The sequence below is a fragment of the Pleurodeles waltl genome, chromosome 5 (assembly GCF_031143425.1).
Source record: "Pleurodeles waltl isolate 20211129_DDA chromosome 5, aPleWal1.hap1.20221129, whole genome shotgun sequence".
Classification (NCBI taxonomy): domain Eukaryota; kingdom Metazoa; phylum Chordata; class Amphibia; order Caudata; family Salamandridae; genus Pleurodeles; species Pleurodeles waltl.
The window spans coordinates 220,338,188-220,356,859 of record NC_090444.1 but is presented as its reverse complement, the minus strand read 5'-3'; the positions used below and the strand labels follow the sequence as shown (position 1 = coordinate 220,356,859).

General features: G+C 45.6%; 1 protein-coding gene across 3 annotated transcripts in view; it reads left to right on the top strand.

Moving 5' to 3' along the window:
- The window catches only part of RCOR3 (REST corepressor 3), a 328,175-nt gene that overhangs the window by 118,930 nt on the left and 190,573 nt on the right, over positions 1–18,672 (top strand). For all 3 annotated transcript variants that reach the window (XM_069233951.1, XM_069233952.1, XM_069233950.1), the window contains exon 6: positions 3,358–3,482. In XM_069233951.1, coding sequence (XP_069090052.1) covers positions 3,358–3,482 — 125 coding nt within the window. The remainder of the gene's footprint in view (positions 1–3,357; positions 3,483–18,672) is intronic.

Genomic DNA, 18,672 nt, shown 5'->3' with positions numbered 1-18,672 from the left:
TTCGTTCACTGATCAAAGTTCCTCAGCTCGTTTAACATAATCTTGGTTGCCAAAGATTACAACACCACCCCTGTTATCAGCAGGTTTTATGGTAACACCAAAATCTTCTTGGAGGGATCGGAGGGCATTTCGCTGTTCATTTGTTTTTAAGGGATCCTCTGGGTTTAAAAGGATCCCTCAGGATTCTCTGAATATCCATATCCACCAGAGTCTGAAATAACTTCCTCTTTTCCTACTTGTGTGAGGGAGGGGGTAAACGTGGCTTTGGGTCTTAACCTAGAGAAATTCCGGCCATCTTTAAACTCTCCTTCTGCAAAAAACCTCTGTAACCTAACTTTCCTAAAAAAAAAAAAAAAAAGGCCCTTAAATCCTTCTGCAGTTCTAACCTGTCAACCCTTGCTGTCGGAGCCCTTTTCTAACACTTCTACCTCCCTACTAGTCAGGATTTTTGGTGATAAATTTACTACGGGGCTTTATCTACCGCCAGTATCTTTGGTTCCTTGTTCTCATATATTCTTGTTGGGGTTGGTTCCTCTGTAGTGAACCCCTCCCTCTGGTCCCCCCGACTTTTCAACCATATCAGGGCGTGATTCTAAAAAACAATTATAGCTCTGTTCCCCAGTTTGTGAGTTTTCATGTGTGTACTCCTCATCATCTCTACCTGAACCGGAGGACTCTGAGAACGTAACAAATTCCCCCCCCTCTATTTTCGGGGACATCCATATCCCTTCCGGGGTCATATCTCTACACTGGTCTCTTTTACCTAGGTATTAATGTAGTAATTCTCTGAAGGTAGGGGTATGTTAATTCATAGTTAAATCTATTAATGTCCCTCCTAAGTTTCATAGATTTCTTATTCATAAAATAGTCTCTCTACCCGGCTACCTCATGATTTAATTCTTCCATAATTTTTTTTACATTGTCTAGGGCAATGCTATCCTTCAAAGCTTTTTCCAGTTCCTCAAGTTCCTGTCTTTCAATAACCACCATCTCTTGAGCTGTTTCAATAATTAATACCATCCAGTCATGACTGCATCGATTGGCTACGAGAGTCCAAGTTTCTAGAAATGTCCTATTCTCCGCAAACAAGCCAGGTTCATTCTTGATCTGTAGTCCTATCGGAATAACACCAGACTTCACATATTCAGTAAGAAAATCAGCATGTAATTCAGTTCTAATCATTTTTTATTTTAAATTCAAGATCCTAATCCTTTTCTCATTATCGGAGGGAACCCTCAATACTTTCCCACCGACTTTTCCATTTGTTCCAAAACTTTTATTAAATTGGTCTTCACTAAAAGTTCTAAAAGCATCCATGGTACAGTCCAACAGACAACCAGTCTCTCCAAACAACAGGTTGTAGTGTGTATTCCAAAATCAAAAGGGAGAGAGAGCCTCACTTAACCTATCACCCCAAGGGGACAGGGGACCGTAACAGAGTGATAAGAAAAAGTATCCCCAGGGGGAACACAAGACCATCCACCACTCAGTACACTACTTCAAACATTCATGCACCCCACTGATCAGTCTCAATAAAGGAATATACTAGAAAATTATTTAATAAATAATCCCATATAAATACAAAGATAAAAACCACTATTAAAAAAACGGAGATCTGCTACAAGAAGGTTAATAAAAACAGTACATCTGAGAACCAAAACACAACATCTGGGAGACAAAACACAAGACATCCACCCTAGTCTATCATATTGTGCTGTCCCACGTTTAGTATATACTGCTAATTGATTTGTACACTCAGCCTCTATTCTATTTTAGGCCAGTTCCAATGGGTCCAGCAATCCAAGTTGAGTCAACACGTTTCGGTGGAGTCCTTCCACTATTTTCTTCAGGAAGATTGAATAGCCTTCCAATATATAATTTTCATATCTGTGCAAAAATAAAGGACAAACAAACAAAAATACAGGAATTCCCAAGTTCCCTTCATTCACCATGGTTCTAAGAGTGCATACCCTTTAACCACAGCACATTAAAGCCAGACCTATTGGCACTGCTGATGCTTGTTTAAAAATAAAAGTTAACCAACAGATATATTTCAGCAGAAGAGCACAGCTGCTACCTAGCAGGCAGATGTACTTTTTTCATTGTAATGCACATCACAGGAAAATTATGATTTTTACATGCACAAGAATTACTGTAACTTGAAGACCTAGTTTAAACACACGACTGACAAATTAATAACATTGGCAAAGTATTTCTCCACCAGCCCTGGCACTGAAGTTCACTTCTATTTAGATAGATGTGCATAAGTGACCAGGCAAAATTCCATATTTCACAGTGCTAGAGACCTAATCGCTGAAGTGAGCTAATTCATTGTCTCCTGCTATGTGGGTGTAATTAGATAAGCAGACCGAAGGATGAAGAGGGCTAACCCGAAGCCCCTGTATGTATGCATTATTTATTATTTTTTTAATACAGGAGTCTGGCCATGTAGCCAAAGCTGTCTCTAGACCAGACTTAATAATCAGCTGATTCTTTTTAAACTCTTGAGCACCAAATGTCAACATATTTTACTTTGTCACTAAAGTGCAGTTCTCGCATCACGCTACATACATTATTGTTCTTACCATGCTTTTTAGACCCTTCTCCTGACTAAAGTTAAAAAATCTTTACACGTGTGGCACTAGCCATGACCTTTTGATTTTTATCAAATTATATATATTATATACTTATTTAGAGAGTTTCAGCCAGTCCTCTTCCTCCATTGGTTTGTTATCATGGCATTCACATTTTCCTTCAGCCCACTTCGGCATCCAGCAATAAGCACTAGGTCAGACCTCTTCAGGCATTGGCTAACTTCACAGTGAGTGACAGCATTCTTCCCTTTCACAATGAGTCCATCCACACACAAGGTAGTTCCCTTTAGTCTCAGGGGCAACAAAGTCAATGTGTGCTTTATGAGATCTAAAACATAGATTAGCAGTTTGCTAATGTTTATTTTAGGTTGAAAAGGGCCCAACAGTTTACGCAACGATAAAGTTTTGTACAAACAATTGTGACACAACAAACCAAGCATTGACGAAGCCAGAAAACTGACAACCAACACCAGACCTATTGGTTTTGCTAGTGGTTGAAAGATCTTGTGTTGAGTGTTGTATAATTAGAAGCTATATAAATGTGGTTATGTTTACGAACCAGAAGGGTGAAGCAGTTCTGTATAACTAATGTTCACCTGTCTTAGGATACACATTTCTTATTTAGAGACTTGAATATCTCAGTGCCTGTCATATGCACTCATGTCAAAAGTCTATTGCTGTAAAATATTTGATATTGTATTCATATAAAATTGATTTGATCACCAGAAACAGATGATTAAAAATTGTATTTAAATGATTTTAGCTTCCTGATAAGACTATTGCAAGTCTTGTTAAATACTACTATTCTTGGAAAAAAACACGAAGTAGGACAAGTTTGATGGATCGACAGGCTCGAAAACTGGCTGTTAAGAATAATCCAGGTGACAGGTAGGTTATATTTTGAAGCAATGACTACAAACAAATATGTAAATCAAGGTATCAATTGGGTTGTAGTTTAATCTTATCTTGTTAACATTAGCATAAATTGGCTCAGATAGTTGATTCATTTGCATTACCAAAAACTGTAACATTTACGATTTAGTAATCTAATTTAACTTCCAAATGCTTGAAGAAAATGTGAAACTTGCCCATTTCTAGGTCCTGAACAGTGGTTCTGACATGTATCATTTTAAATACAAACTGTGTAATATTATGATGTACTGATAGTCCAAGTCAATACAGAAGAAATCCAAAATAGACTTGTTAATGTCAATGGTTATATGTTCGTAAAGATTACAATATAGATTGTTATATCCATATAATTAAATAGTTAATGGGAATGAAAATTTGGTGAGACAGACCCATCAAAGATTTGATAAGATAATACTTACATTATATGATTATCACAAATAAGTGCTGAATGTGCAGTGCTCGGGACAGTGCTCCAGGAAAGTACATATGAAAAGGTAATTATTTTAACAGCAGGAATCCAGTAAGGCAGCTGGCCTGGTATGTGGTGGGTACCTAAGGTACTTATACTTTATAGCAGATCCAGGCATCCATTATTAGTGTAGTGTAGGCAGCATCTAGAAGCCAGGCTCTCTAGCGGTAGCTGTGGAAGAGCAGCAAAGGCTTATCTAGAAGACCTGCAAAGCTCATGCAATACCACTGTAGTCACACAGCACTTAAACACACAAAAGAAAATACTCAGTGTTACTAAAATAAAGGTACTTTATTTTAGTGACACAATAACCAAACGGTACTAGAGAGGTGACCCTCCAATAGGAGGTAAATAACACACTAGATATGTACACTAATAATCAGAAATAGGCATAGAAAGCAATAGAAAACAGTGCAAATAGCAATAGACAATAGTGACCCTAGGTGGAACCCAAACCATATATTTAGAAAATGGAATGTAAATGCAGGACCCCCACCTAGGTAAGTGGAATGTGTAGAGAGGAGCTGGGGGAACTAGTAAACCGTAAAGATTAGTGCCACAGTGCCCCCCCAGCGACCAGGAAGAATGGAGTAAGTTACTGGATTTTCCCCAAACCACCTAAAAGGTACCCGGGCCATTGGGGCACAAGTGTTTCCCCATGGGCTGCAGCATGTATTATGCTATCCATGGGAGCCCAGGCAAAGTGTTTGCAGGCCTGCCATTGCAGCCTGCGTGAAAGGGTGCATGCACCCTTTTCCACTACAAGTCACTGAACCAGATCACTGTAAGTCACCCCTGTGGCAGGCTCTCCTAGCCCAGAGGGCAGGGTGCAAGTACCTGTGTGTGAGGGCACCCCTGCATGAGCAAAAGTGCTCATGCTCCAACTCTAGCTCCATTTTCCTGGACTTCGTGAGTGCAGGGAAGCCATTTTACCCGTGTACTGGACAGAGATCACTACCTGTATTCAGCTACATAATGGTAACTCCGAACCTGTGCATGTTTGGTATCAGCCAGTATGTTGCAAGTATTGGTTGTGTGATTCCATGCACTCTGGGAGCTCCTAAGAGGACCCCCACCGTTGCTCCTACTAGTTTGCAGGGCTTTCCTGGGCAGCCCACACTGCTGCCTGCCATCCTACAGATGGGTTTCGGCCCTCCTGCTGCTTGAACAGCTCAAGCCCAGGAAGGCAGAACAAAACATTTCCTTTGGGAGAGTCAGGCCACACCTTCTCCCTTTGGAAATAAATGGTTCGATGGCATATGTTGCTGCAGATACACATGTTTGGCACAGTCCGCTGCCTGGTGTTGGGCTCGGAGTATTACAAGTTGTTTTTCTTCGAAGAAGTCTTTTTTGGTCACGGGACCGAAGGACTCCTCCCTCTTTGGCTCCATTGCGCATGGGCGTCGACTCCATCTTAGATTGTTTTTTTCCGCTGTCGGGTTCGGACGTATTCCTTTTCGCTCCGTGTTTCGGTTCGGAAAGTTAGTCAGAATCTCGGAAGAAAGCGTCGGTATTGTTCCGTTCGGTATCGGGATAGTTAGGTACATCGACACCGATCATCGGAAGACTTTGGGGTAGCTTCGATTCCCCCATCGGGGCCTGGTCGGCCCGACCGCGTGCGACATCGAAGCCGATGGAACGGACCCCGTTCCGTTTCTGCCCAAAATGTCACAGTAAGTATCCTTATACAGATCAGCACTTGGTCTGTAACTTGTGCTTGTCCCCCGAGCACAAGGAGGATACCTGTGAGGCCTGTCGAGCCTTCCGGTCCAGAAAAACACTCCGGGACCGAAGAGCCAGGCGTCTACAAATGGCGTCCACGCCGACAAAACAACGTTTCGACGACGAAGAGGAAACATTCTCGGTTCCGGAATCAGAATCCGGAGACTCCGACGTCGAACAACAGCAACAAACTGTGAGTAAGACGTCGAAAAGTAAAACCATCGACAAAACGAAAGCCCAGGGGACGCCACTGCCAACAGGCCATGGCTCGACCCATAAAACAGGCGACCCGTCGAAGGCGCCGAAAAAGGGCACGCCCATAGCGAAGACACCCGACTCCGGTCGAGGGACCGCCATGGAGCAACCTCGGAGCCGAGAAAGCGGCTCCGAGAGACAAAAACAACATACCGGCACCGAAAAACATCGGCACCGAGAATCCATGCCGAAAGGAACAAAAATTCTGTCGGTGCCGAAACCGAAAAAAGATTCTCTCTCGGCGCCGAAAAATACCACACCTTCATCCTACTCAGAGGAACAAGGAATAAGTGGCCAGATGCACAGATTTGGACAAGAGCTCCAAAGTGTAGAATCAGACTACACACAAAAGAGACTGTACATCCAGCAAGACACAGGGAAGATATCAACCCTTCCCCCAATAATGAGGAAAAGAAGGATCAGTCTCCTCAAGGATGACGCACAACCACAAGCCAAAGTGGTTAAAAAAGTCACGCCTCCGCCCTCTCCACTACAACAGGCATCGCCGGCACAAACACCGCCACAAATGCACTCACCAGCGCAAACTACCATAAGTCAAGATGATCAGGATCAAGACGCTTGGGACCTATACGACACCCCAGTGCCGGACAATGATCCAGATTCATACCCCACAAAGCCGTCACCGCCAGAGGACAGTACCTCATACTCACAACTGGTGGCTAGGGCTGCAGAATTCCACAATGTCCAACTGCATTCAGATCCTATAGAGGATGATTTTTTATTTAACACCCTCTCGGCTACACATAGCCAATATCAATGTCTCCCAATGCTACCGGGGATGTTACGGCACGCAAAACAAATTTTTGAAGAGCCCGTAAAATCAAGAGCCATCACCCCAAGGGTGGATAAAAAATACAAACCACCACCCACAGATCCAGTGTTTATTACTTCGCAGTTACCACCTGACTCCGTAGTAGTAGGGGCAGCTCGCAAACGAGCAAATTCCCATACATCTGGCGACGCCCCACCTCCGGACAAAGAAAGCAGAAAATTTGATGCGGCAGGAAAAAGAGTAGCATCACAGGCAGCCAACCAGTGGCGCATCGCAAATTCTCAAGCGCTGCTGGCCAGATATGACCGCGCTCACTGGGATGAGATGCAACTTCTCGTAGACCATCTTCCCCAAGAATACCAAAAAAGGGCGCAGCAAATAGTTGAAGAGGGACAAACGATCTCAAACAATCAAATCCGCTCTTCACTGGACGCAGCCGATACTGCAGCGAGAACAGTCAACACTGCTGTCACCATAAGGAGACACGCTTGGCTCCGCACTTCAGGCTTCAAACCTGAAATCCAGCAGGCTGTCCTTAATATGCCCTTCAACGAAAAACAACTTTTTGGCCCTGAAGTGGATACAGCCATTGAAAAACTTAAAAAGGACACGGACACGGCCAAGGCCATGGGCGCACTCTACTCCCCGCAGAGCAGAGGCTCTTTTAGAAAAACTTCATTTAGAGGGGGGTTTTGTGGCCAACCCACAGACACCACCAGCCAACAAACAAGAACCACACCATATCCGGGTTCCTTCCAAAGGGGAAGTTTCAGGGGATATAGGGGGGGTCAATTCCCAAGGAGTAGGGGAAGATTCCAAACTCCAAAAACACCTCCACCTAAACAGTGACTTTCAAGTCACGCAACCCCTTCACTCAACACCAGTGGGGGGAAGACTAAGCCAATTCTACCAATCTTGGCAACAGATTACAACAGACAATTGGGTATTAGCAATAATCCAACATGGCTATTGCATAGAATTCCACAAATTCCCACCAAACATCCCTCCCAAAACACGCAAAATGTCACCACAACATTTAGAACTTTTAGGACTAGAAGTTCAAGCACTACTGCAAAAGGATGCAATAGAGTTAGTACCAGTACAACAAAAAAACACAGGAGTTTACTCCCTGTACTTTCTAATTCCAAAAAAAGACAAAACATTAAGACCAATATTCGATCTCAGAACACTAAATACCTACATCATATCGGACCATTTTCACATGGTCACACTACAAGACATCATTCCACTGCTCAAACAGCAAGATTACATGACCACATTAGACCTAAAGGATGCGTACTTTCATATACCAATACACCCTTCTCACAGAAAGTACCTACGGTTCGTATTCAAAGGAATACATTACCAATTCAAAGTGTTGCCATTCGGAATAACAACTGCACCAAGAGTGTTCACAAAATGTCTAGCAGTAGTAGCAGCACACATCAGGAGACAACAGATACATGTGTTCCCTTACCTAGACGATTGGCTAATCAAGACCAACACAGTAAAAAAATGCGCAAACGACACCACATGTGTCATACAAACCCTTCACAAACTGGGGTTTTCCATCAACTATACAAAATCACACCTAGAACCGTGTCAGACACAACAATATCTAGGAGCAACCATCAACACATCAAAAGGAATTGCCACTCCAAGTCCACAAAGAGTGCAGGCATTCCACAAGGTAATAAGTGCTATGTTTCCAAACCAAAAGATACAAGCAAAATTTGTGCTAAAACTTCTAGGCATGATGTCATCATGCATAGCCATTGTCCCAAACGCAAGACTACACATGCGACCCTTACAACAGTATCTAGCATCACAATGGTCACAGGCACAGGGTCAACTTCAAGATCTGGTGTTGGTAGACCGCCAAACATACCTCTCGCTTCTATGGTGGAACAGCAAAAATTTAAACAAAGGGCGGACATTTCAGGACCCAGTGCCTCAATACGTTATAACAACAGATGCTTCCATGACAGGGTGGGGAGCACACCTCAATCACCACAGCATTCAAGGACAATGGGATATACACAAAACAAAATTTCATATCAATTACCTAGAACTGTTAGCAGTATTTCTAGCGTTAAAAGCCTTCCAACCCATAATAACACACAAATACATTCTTGTCAAAACAGACAACATGACAACAATGTATTATTTAAACAAACAAGGAGGAACACACTCAACACAATTGTGCCTCCTAACACAAAAAATTTGGCAGTGGGCGATTCACAACAACATTCGCCTAATAGCACAATTTATTCCAGGAATACAAAACCAACTAGCAGACAACCTTTCGCGAGACCACCAACAAGTCCACGAATGGGAAATTCACCCCCAAGTTCTGAACAAGTACTTTCAAATTTGGGGAACACCCCAGATAGATTTGTTCGCAACAAAAGAAAACTCAAAATGCCAAAACTTCGCATCCAGGTACCCACACCGCGAATCACAAGGCAATGCTCTATGGATGAGTTGGTCAGGGATATTTGCGTACGCTTTTCCCCCTCTCCCTCTCCTTCCATATCTAGTAAACAAGTTGAGTCAAAACCAACTCAAACTCATACTGATAGCACCCACATGGGCAAGACAACCTTGGTATACAACTCTACTAGACCTTTCACTAGTACCGCATGTCAAACTACCCAACAGACCAGATCTGTTAACACAACACAAACAACAGATCAGGCATCCAAACCCAGCATCATTGAATCTGGCAATTTGGCTCCTGAAATCCTAGAATTCGGACACTTAGACCTCACACAAGAATGCATGGAGGTCATAAAACAAGCTAGAAAACCTTCCACTAGACACTGCTATGCATCTAAGTGGAAAAGATTTGTTTACTACTGCCATGCCAATCAAATACAACCATTACATGCCTCTACTAAAGACATAGTAGGATACTTACTACATTTGCAAAAAGCAAATCTCGCTTTTTCATCTATAAAAATACACCTCGCAGCAATATCTGCTTACCTACAAACTACTCATTCATCGTCTCTATTTAGAATACCAGTTATTAAAGCATTCATGGAAGGGCTAAAAAGAATTATACCACCAAGAACACCACCAGTTCCTTCATGGAATCTTAACATCGTCTTAACAAGACTCATGGGTCCACCTTTCGAACCCATGCATTCCTGTGAAATGCAATATCTAACCTGGAAGGTCGCATTTCTCATTGCAATCACATCCCTCAGAAGAGTAAGTGAAATACAGGCATTTACCATACAAGAACCATTTATTCAAATACACAACAATAAAATAGTTCTAAGAACAAATCCAAAATTTCTACCAAAAGTCGTCTCACCATTCCATTTAAATCAAACAGTAGAATTGCCAGTGTTCTTCCCACAACCAAATTCCGTGGCTGAAAGGGCACTACATACATTAGACATCAAAAGAGCACTAATGTACTACATTGACAGAACAAAGCTAATCAGGAAAACAAAACAACTGTTCATAGCTTTTCAAAAACCACACATAGGAAATCCAATCTCTAAACAAGGCATTGCTAGATGGATAGTCAGATGTATTCAAACATGCTATCTTAAAGCCAAAAGAGAATTGCCTATTACACCAAAGGCACACTCAACCAGAAAGAAAGGTGCTACAATGGCCTTTCTAGGAAACATTCCTATGAGCGAAATATGCAAGGCTGCAACCTGGTCTACGCCTCATACGTTTACTAAACACTACTGTGTAGACGTACTAAATGCACAACAAGCTACAGTGGGCCAAGCTGTACTAAGAACATTATTCCAAACTACTTCAACTCCTACAGGCTAAACCACCGCTTTTAGGGGAGGTAACTGCTTTATAGTCTATGCCAAACATGTGTATCTGCAGCAACATATGCCATCGAACTGAAAATGTCACTTACCCAGTGTACATCTGTTCGTGGCATTAGTCGCTGCAGATTCACATGTACCCTCCCACCTCCCCGGGAAGCCTGTAGCCGTTTAGAAGTAGATCATAAATCTTAAACATCTGTACATTTGTAAATAATTATTATAAACTCTTAACGTACATACATATTCACTCCATTGCATGGGCACTATTTATAGCAAACAACTCCATCCTCACCCTCTGCGGGGAAAACAATCTAAGATGGAGTCGACGCCCATGCGCAATGGAGCCAAAGAGGGAGGAGTCCTTCGGTCCCGTGACCAAAAAAGACTTCTTCGAAGAAAAACAACTTGTAATACTCCGAGCCCAACACCAGGCAGCGGACTGTGCCAAACATGTGAATCTGCAGCGACTAATGCCACGAACAGATGTACACTGGGTAAGTGACATTTTCATTATATGGCTTGGGAGGGGTAGCCTACCCAAGCCACTGGTATGCTTTTAAGGGCACATTTGGTGCCCTCCTTGCATAAACCAGCCTGCACCGGTTCAAGGACCTTCAGTCCTTGATCTGGCACAAAACTGGACAATCGAAAGGGGAGTTACCACTTCCCTGTCTATCACCACACAGGTGTGGTGCCCAGAAATCCTCCAGATGTCCACTTGGTTCTGCCATCTCGAATCCAAGGTGGGCAGGGGCCTCTGGGAACATCTGAGTGGCCAGGTCAGGCAGGTGATGTCACAGCCCCCTTGCTAGGTGGCCAATCCCCCTTCCAGGGCTATTTAGGGTCTCCCTCTTGGGCGGGGTCCTTAGATTCGACATGCAAGATTCCAGCAGGACTCCTCTGCAACGTTTACTTCAACTTCTGGCCACTGGAACCACAACTGGACTTCACAGGAACCTACAATCTGCAGCTCCAGTGATGACTTAGCTCTACATTCTTTCTCTGGCTCCTTACAGGAACTGCAACATTTCCCCGGCTGTGCATCCTCTGAGGGCGGCAAGTATTCAGTCTGTACCATGAAGCAAGAAGGAATCTCCCTTGGAGTGAAGGAGTCACTCCCCTGCATCCGCAGGCACCAACTGCAACGATGACTAGCTACATGGGTCCTCTGTCCTGCAACTCTGCGTGGCTTCTGCAACACAGGTGGTGGTCTTGGGTTGTCCCCTTGGCCCTCTCTACCAGCTGTCCAACTTTGGAGGTGGTGAGTCTTTGCCTGTCCTTGCAGGAGAGTACCTCTGTGCACTGTGACTCTTGCAGCTACCAAGGTTTGTTGGCACTTCTTCCGCTCCATGTAGCCCCAGCCTCCAGCACTCCTTCCTGCAACGTGTGGTCTCCTGCCTGTTGCTCCAGCGACGTGGGACTTCCTTTCCATGTGTGCTGAGTGGGCCTCACTGCGACTACGGTGCCTGCTGCCTGTAAGTTACCTGTGGGGGCTGCATCCACGGTTTCTTGCTCTCCTGACTGCTGGGGGACACCTGGAACTCCCCTCCTTTGGTTGAGTCCCCTCAGACCTTCCAGGTCCCCAGCAGCTTTGCAACTCCTCTTCTGCAACTTTTGCCTGTGCCAAGGCTTGTTGGTGTTTTTTCCACACCTCTGATGGACTGCAACTCTTCTTTCTATGTGGTACATCGACTACATCACTTCTGGAACTCTTCCTTTGCTCCTGTGCTGCATAGCTGACACCTGGTCTTCACCGTCTGCCTGGTGCTGCATCTCCAGAAGGGTGGGTAGTGGCTCCCGCCCCAACCCGACACTCTAACTGGAACTGGACTTGGTCCCCTTCATTTGCAGGCCATCTTCTGTCTGGATCAATCTTCTGGATCCATCTTCTGTTTCTTGCAGTCTTGCTTTGGTCTTGCACAGTCCTTTCATAAAGTTTCTCTGTGGATTTGGGAAAAACCTGGTACTTACCTCTACTTTCCTGGTCGCTGGGGGGCACTCTGGTACTTGCCTTTTGGAGTCCATCATTCGCATTCCATTTTTTTAGTATATATTTTGCCCTGTTTTCTATTGCTTTCTATACTCATTCCTTACAACTAAGGTGTATATAATAGTGTGTTTACTCACCTGCTACTAGAGTATTGCTTATTTAGTATATTTAGTATTTGTGTCACTAAAATAAAGTACCTTTATTTTTGTAACTCTGACTGGTTCTTTCTTGTGTGTAAGTGCTGTGTGACTATTAGTGGTATTACAGGCGCTCTGCATGTCTCCTAGATAAGCCATGGCTGCTCATCCACAGCTACCTAGCTTCCTAGGCACCTGGTATAGGGTGATAATACCACACACCAAGCCAGCTTCCTACACTCTTATCTTGCCCCATGTTAATGGAAGGTGAACCTTTCATAATTGGATCTGAGTTGATATTTTTAAAATGTCATATTTCTGACTATGCTAGATTCAGGAACACTTTTCACAAAAATAAATAACATGTTGATGTCTCTTGAACAAGCCTAATTAGAATCTAAAATAAAGCTAGTGGTGCAACGTTTTCTGTTAAGGAAGTACAGTACCAAATCCTGATGTGACAAAGAGCAGAGTACTGTAAATATTTACAGGTGTATGAGTTAGAATGTAAAATTTCCTAGCTTTACTAAGGAAAAGTTTAAATTCTATTAAGGGCACGGAGGTGAAGATCACGCTTTGTCCTTTCATTGCAGCAGCCAAACACTTCAAGAAAAATTACAAAACTACATTTCCCATGAACCCCTGGGAAATCATAACAATAGTAACATCCAATCACAAAGTCCGTCTATTTATAAAGTTCCATCGCATTATCTATGCTTCCTCTTTCTTTGTGCGACAACCAGCATTTGAAAACAGATTCTCATTCCTGTTTAGATGTATAATTTCCTTTGGAGATATTGAAAAAGAAAATCTTTGCAATTGGACCACTTGTATACCACCAGAGTCACATAAGCATATGCAATTTCAGTTTACTTCATAAACCATTATGAGTCCACACAAGAATCAAGAAAGAATTAATTAATTAAAAACATGATATTTTTATACCCAGTGACGTTAATATGTTGTCCCCAATATCTCCACACTTCTTCCAAAGGGGGTTAACGACTCTTTAGGTTGGGGATAATCCTCGCCTCTATGTCCTTAATAGAAATTAAATTTTCGGTTACTAAAGCTAAGAAAGTTTACATTCTGTGTTAGGACCGGAGGCGACGATTATGCTGGGTCAAAGCTTCTCGATATCCACACTGGCCATATTTTCCACCAGCTTGAAATAAAACTATTTAAATGTAGAGGCTTACGACTAGTCTAGTGTAGCCCCCACTGGAAAAAAGCTTTGAAAGCCACAGACCTTCTGGCTGACTGTGCACCAAAAACCTTTGTGTCAGTTCCAGCCTCCTGCATAACATATCTTACCCACCTGGCAGTAGTGGGAGAAGATACTGCTTTAAACGGCTCACAAAGGAAGATCAAAAGTTGAGGTTCCACAGCATGCGACAATCCTTCTTTATATCTTCATAAGCTTTGAGGCACCTGCCCACACAGTTTAAGGTAAGCATGAAACACAGAATATGGAACTACTCTAGAATTAGATTTTGAAGGTCTACTGATACAAAAGGAAACTCCTTCTGGAGCAAAAATCTTACTTATAACGTCCAATGCCCGGACATCTGAGACTCTCTTGTAGGAAAGCAAACATAGTAACATGACTTGCTTACCTAATAACTATTTCATTGTCAGGTATGTGTTACAAGGCCAAGAAGAAAGAAGATTAAGGACCTTGCTAACCTCTTACAGAACGGAATACCTAGGCTCGGCAGGGATAGACAGTTGAATGCCCCTCATAAGCTTCCTGACCAGAGGATGTTCCCCCACCAGAGAACCTTTGTCCGGATCATGACCTGCCGATATCTCGGACCTAAAGGTATTCACCGATTGATAGGCCAGGCCATCTGAAAACAGAGAGGAAAGAAAATTCAGAATGTGGGCCACACTGGACCCCAGAGGATCTTCAGATAGGGGCACTTTCCTATTCTGCCTCTTTAACTGAGAGGTCCGAAACCTCCTGATCGATGAGGGTGACCTATGTTTTGGAGAAATGAAAAGAAAAGGGTCTGGAGATTTAGACTGGGGACCCCCACAATTCTATCTGGAAACCTTGGACCATCTGCAGCACCCCGTCATCCGAGGTCAACACTTGCCAATTGTAGGAAAGTAGCCTCTTTTTAGCATGGTTAGCCCCACTTTTTGCCTGGTTGTCGGTGTGTTTGACTGTGTTCACTGGGATCCTGCTATCCAGGACCCCAGTGATTATGCTCTCTCCCTTCTTACTTAGTAACCATTTTCACCCCACATTTGGCATACTGGTGCCCCCATTTAAGTTCCTAGTATATAGTTCCCAGGTACCTAGAGCATTGAGGTACCAGGAGATCCCCATGGGCTGCAGCATGTATTATGCCACCCATGGGGAGCCCATGTAAAGTGTTCTACAGGCATGCCATTGCAGCCTGGGTGAAAGGGTGCATGGACCCTTTTTCACCATAGGTCACTGCAGCAGGTCACTGTAAGTCACCCCTATAGCAGGCCCTCCTAACCCAGAAGGCAGGGTGAAAGTACCTGTGTGTGAGGGCACCCCTGCACTCCAGTGCCATTTTCATAGACTTTGTGAGTGTGGGGATGCCATTTTATGCATGTACTGGACATAGGTCACTACCTATGTCCAGCTACATAATGGTAACTCCGAACCTAGGCATGTTTGATATCAAACATGTCTGAATCATACCCCAATACTGTTGCCAATATTGGAAGCATGATTGCATGCACTCTGGAGGTTCTTATAGGACACCCAGCATTGCTGCTACCACCCTAATTTTTCTCTCGCCTCTAAATTGTACATTTTTCTTCACGCAGTTTGCATACTGGGCCCCCCATGTAAGTCCCTAGTATATGGTACCTAGGTACCCAGGGCATTGGGGTTTCAGGGGATCCCTGTTGGCTGCAGCAGTTATTCTGCTCCCATAGAGAGCCCATGCAAAGGGTTCTGAAGGCCTGCCTTTTCAGCCTGTGTGAAACGGATGCAGGCATCAGTTTTCACTACAGGTCACTACACCAGGTCACTATAAGTCACCCCTATGGTAGGCCCTCTCAGCCCAGAGGGCAGGGTGCAGGTACCTGTGTGTGAGGGCAGAGGTGCCCCCACAACTCCAGATAAATTGTCCTGGACTTTGTGTGTGCAGGGACACCATTTTACGAGTGTATTGGACATAGGTCACTACCTATGTCCAGCTACATAATGGTAACTCCGAGCCTGGGCATGTTTGGTATCAGACATGTCAGAATCATACCCCAATACTCAATCAATCAATCATTGCATTTGTACAGCGCGCTACTCACACGTGAGGGTCTCAAGGTGCTTGAGGAGGGGGGGGGCTGCTACTGCTCGAACAGCCAGGTCTTGAGGAGCCTCCTGAAGGTCAGTAGGTACTTGGTCTGACGTAGGTGGATGGGGAGGGTGTAGACATCCTAAGCAGAGAGGGTGGGGCCGAGGATGAGGACCTCTGTCTTATCTGAGTTTAGTTTAAGTCGACTGTTCTTCATCCAGTTGGTGACGGCCTTCATGCCTTTGTGGAGGTTGATTTCGGCGGTGGCGGGGTCCTTAGTGAGGGAGAGGATCAGCTTGGTGTCGTCGGCGTAAGAGACGACGTTGAGGTTGTGAGATCGGGCGATTTTTGGCGAGCGGTGTCACGTAGACATTGAATAGTTTCATTCTGAGGGAGGAGCCCTGTGGCATGCCGCAGATAGTCTTGATGGTTTCAGATAGGAATGGAGGGAGGTGGACTCCCTGTCTTCTGTCGGAGAGGAAGGAAGTGATCCAGTCCAGGGCCTTGTCGCGGATCCCTGTGTCGTGGAGGCGTGTGTGCAGGGTGTGGTGGCAAACGGTGTCAAAGGCGGCCGAGAGGTCAAGGAGGATGAGGGCTGCGGTTTCACCTTTGTCCAGGAGGGTCCGGATGTCGTCGGTGGCAGCGATGAGGGCGGTCTCGGTGCTGTTATTGCTGCGAAAGCCGGATTGGGACGGGTCCAGAGTGTCGTTTTCCTCCAGGTGGTGGGTCAGTTGCCTGTTGACAATCTTCTCGAGAACCTTTGCCAGGAACGGAAGCAGGGAAATGGGCATGTAGTTTTTGAGGTCCTTAGGGTCCGCGTTGGGTTTCTTGAGTAAGGCGTTGATCTCGGTGTGCTTCCAGCTTTCCGGGAATGTGGCTGTCTCAAAGGAGCTATTGGTGGTCATACGGAGTTGGGGGGCGATGATCGAGCTCGCTCTGTTGTAGATGTAGTGCGGGCAAGGGTCAGATGGAGAGCAGGAATGAATGGTGTTCATTACTTTGGTGGTGTCAGCGTTGTTGATGTGTGTCCAGGAGAGCAGGAGGTTGGTGTGGTTGGGGAGCGATGAGTCGGAGGTGTTGGTGGCTGCTGGTGGGGTCTTGTTGTTGAAGCAGTTGTGGATTTCTGTGATCTTGCGGTGAAGGAAGGTGGCGAGGGAGTCGCAGAGGGCTTGCGAAGGTGGGATGTCATTGGTGCTGGAGCTAGGGTCGGAGAGTTCCTTCACGATGTTGAAGAGCTCTTTGCTGTTGTGTTCGTTGTTGTCGATACGTTCCTTGAAGGAGGATCTCTTGGTGGTCCGGATGAGCTGGTGGTGTGTGCGGATTGCATTCTTGAGGGCCGTGTGGGTGGTTGGTGTCTGTTCCTGGCGCTACTTCCTTTCGAGTTTTCGGCAGACCTGTTTGGAGGTCCTGAGGTCAATGGTGAACCAGGTGGCCTTTCTGATGGCGCGGTTGTAAGAGTGTTTCTGTATCGGTACGCAGTCGTCGATCCATTGCCTGAGGTTGTGGGCAGCTGTGTCGGCATCAGTGGTGTCAGCTGGGGAGGGGGTCGGGCAAGGGCGGAGATCAGCCGGTCATTGGTGACCTTGTTTCAGCTGCTGAGGGGGATCGGTTGCGGGTGGTAGTGGGTGGTGGGCTTTTGAAGTTGAAGAGGACGCAGCGGTGGTCGGTCCAGTGGAGTTTAGTGGTGTGGCTGAAGGTGATGTGGCTGCTGGCGGAGAAAATGGGGTTGAATGTGTGTCCGGCAGAGTGGGTGGGAGATGTGACGAGCTGATTGAGCTCGAGGTTGTCAAGCAGGGTGGTGGAGTTGCGGTCATTGGTGTTTTCGAGGTGGAAGTTCAGGTCTCCGAGGAGTATGTAGTCTGTAGATGCAAGGGCTTGAGTGCTGATTACGTCGACAATGGAGTCGAGGTTCCTGTGGACGATGGCGATCCCTCCTCCCAGTCTGTTGGTGCAGTCTCTGCGGGTGATCATGTAACCGTCTGGGATGGCTATGGCGATGTCGGGTGCTGAGGATGGGTTCAACCAGGTCTCTGTCAGGAAGGCGATGTCCGGGGAGGAGAAGACGAGAAGGTCCCAGAGTTCGATGGCGTGCTTGTGGACAGAGCGGGTGTTGAGGATGCATCTGAGGTGGTTGCAGTTCTGGCGGGTGAGATGGTGGCTAGGAGGGTGGAGAAGCTGCAGCTCCAGCAGAAGAAGGGTCCGTGGGTGAGCTTTGGTGAGGCCTGGAAGCAGGTGGTAGATCGGCCGGTGTTGAGGGCGTGGAGGGTGTTGGTGTCAGGTGCCAGCCGGTCATGGAGGCCAAGGGTCTGGCGCTGGGCGCGGTCCCGGCGCAGACGGGCTTGCCTCTGGCGGGCCTGCTGCGTGCGGCCACCATTAAGAAGGGGAGGTGGGAGGGAGGAGCAGCTCGGAGGGAAGCGTGAATGGGCACGCGAGGGGGGCGGGGCCGCAGGCGACGCAGCTGCGGGAAAACCACAGAGGGAGAAGCTGAGAGAAGCAGGAAAAGCAGCAAAATAGGCACAAAAAATGCACAACCGAGGAAGAGAGCAAGAAAACAGTGAAACAGTGAAAACAATGAAAAACAGACACAAGGCAAACAGACAGACAATACTTACAGCACCATTGACCACCATGGATGAGGCGCAGACGGGAGCCTACGGGTGCAGGAGGGCCTCAAACTTGCAGTAGCAGCTGAAAGGGCGGAGAAAGGGACGCGGGC